This window comes from Dinoponera quadriceps, unplaced genomic scaffold (genome assembly GCF_001313825.1).
Source record: "Dinoponera quadriceps isolate SergipeBrazil2010 unplaced genomic scaffold, ASM131382v1 scaffold12920, whole genome shotgun sequence".
In the NCBI taxonomy this organism is placed as follows: domain Eukaryota; kingdom Metazoa; phylum Arthropoda; class Insecta; order Hymenoptera; family Formicidae; genus Dinoponera; species Dinoponera quadriceps.
The window spans coordinates 1-2267 of NW_014566639.1; the positions used below are offsets into that span (position 1 = coordinate 1).

Genomic DNA, 2267 nt, shown 5'->3' on the forward strand with positions numbered 1-2267 from the left:
ATTAACTACTTCGAGAAGGGGAAAACCATTACTGGAGAATACTATGCATAAATTTTGAACCGAATAAAGCGAACATAGAATAACGTTGTGGCCAGAGCGTTGAATTTCGAGGGAACTATGTCGAAAAATAAACTACGTTACACAATTCAAATTGTTATCTTTAATATCAAGCTAAGTTACTTATCAAACCACTTTCGTATAGTAAAATACATTACAAAATAAAATATATGTTATAGAATTATTTGATAAAATAATATATATAATGTTTGTACCCTCAAACGGTATAAAATAAAATTTTCCAGTATAATAGTTCGTCATATATATAACACGACGAGATAGAGAAAATGAAACTTTAACCGTAAAGTTTCATATATATATATCTATATGATAAACGCCGATAACACGTAACGTTACTGTACTCCTTTCTATAATTCTTGCTTGTCCTTTACAGCTACCCAATCCTCCTTAATTAAATCCGCGCCTTTTTCGCCTATCATTATCGTAGGCGCCATCGTGTTTCCGCTGGTGATTGTCGGCATGATAGATGCATCGATGACTCTCAGACCTTGCATTCCGTGTACTCTTAATCTAGCGTCCACTACTGACGTAGGATCGTTTCTTGGACCCATTTTAACGCTACCAACGGGATGGAAGATCATGGTAGACATATGTCGCAAGTTACATAACCAATACTCATCCGTATCAGGTTCAGTGTGTCGACAACCTGGAATGTCCAAATGATACAGCCATACTCCTCGTCGTGTAAATGTCTCGGTCTTCAGCATTTTCTTTATGAAGTCTAAGGCCTTCATCATCGTTTCAACATCTTCTTGCTGGGAGAAAGTGTTCGCATAGATCTTAACAGGAACCGCGGGATCCTTGCTACGTAGCCGCAACTCACCCGAGCTCTTCGGCTTTAATACACACGGCATGAATACCGCCATATCAAATTCCTGAAGCATTTTCAATACATTCTGCTTTATCTCCTCATCTGCTGGAAATGCCTTCCAAATTGTGTTCATATTATCTACATGCCATCGTGGATAGTGGAAGTGATAAATCTGTGTGTCGGGATATTTGGAGTTCGCATCATTTACATTGACATTACCTACAAAATTTAATCCACCGTTGGCTGCCAAAATACCTTGTTTATGTATCAAATATTGATAAGCTTCGTCCAATATAAATGTAGGCGATGGTGGTGTCGCGCTCTCGTTCTTGTAAGCTAAATGTAAACCTGGCCAACCGACATGATTTTGAAGATTTTTGCCGACTGGCAAATCAACAACGTTCGGTATTCCCATTTCGAGCAGATGCTGCTTAGGCCCGATACCGGAGAGCATGAGCAGTTGTGGACTGGCGATACTGCCGGCGGATAAAATCACTTCCTTTGATGCTTTCACGTCGATCGACCTGCCATCCTTCAGAGTCACGCGTACTCCGATCGCACGAGTGCCATCCAGGAGAACAGCGTCGGCCCGGGTTGACTTCATCACGTACAGATTGCTCCTGTTTTTAATCGGCGATAAGAAAGCCTCTGGCGTACTCATCCTGCGACCTTCATTCAAAGTTCCCTGAGCCATGCCGTATCCAATATATTTGTTACCGTTGATGGTTTCTAATATAGGTACATTCAGTTCACGAGCAGCGTCCATAAACATTTTTTGCATATCTGTGACGCTACAATTAAAATATCTGATATACAATGGTCCACCGTGACCGCAATACTTTTTTCTCCACTCGTCAGTGTGTACACCGTCGCAGTTTTGTGATTTTCTAAAATATGGTAAAATCTCCTCGTAGCTCCATCCTTCGTTTCCCATCCGGGACCACTCATTGTAATCCTCTTCGTTACTCTGAATGTAGAGCATACCGTTTATTGCGGAGCTACCACCGAGAGCTTTACCCGTATGCCATGTGCAGATTTTGTTTTTGTAACTTTGGCAAGTGCGTTCATCGAATTCAGTGTCGTAAGCATAACTTTCCGGCGATGATATCAAATGTGCGAATAACCCAGGGATTTTGCTAACAGGCGAAGGATCATCTCCAGCTTCGATCAGTAACACTTTCCAGTTTTCTACTTCCGTTAAACGATTAGTTACTACTGATCCTGCAGTTCCGGCACCCACGATGATAAAATCGAATTCAATATTGTTATCTGCGATTTCTCCCGAACGATCCGTTGGATAATTGTTCTTATTGTTGAGACTGCACTGTACTGCTAGAATGGTTTGCACCAGTTGCAGGAAAACCGATGTTGAAGCACT

General features: G+C 41.2%; 1 protein-coding gene across 1 annotated transcript; it reads right to left on the reverse strand.

Annotated features, from left to right (window-relative positions):
• Positions 1 to 143: 143 nt before the first annotated feature.
• On the reverse strand, positions 144 to 2261 carry LOC106751385 (glucose dehydrogenase [FAD, quinone]-like; the record flags this gene model as incomplete). Its single annotated transcript, XM_014632262.1, has 1 exon — positions 144 to 2261. A coding segment is annotated over one exon (1836 nt), but the record flags the coding sequence as incomplete, so codon positions are not given.
• Between the last annotated feature and the right edge of the window lie 6 nt (positions 2262 to 2267).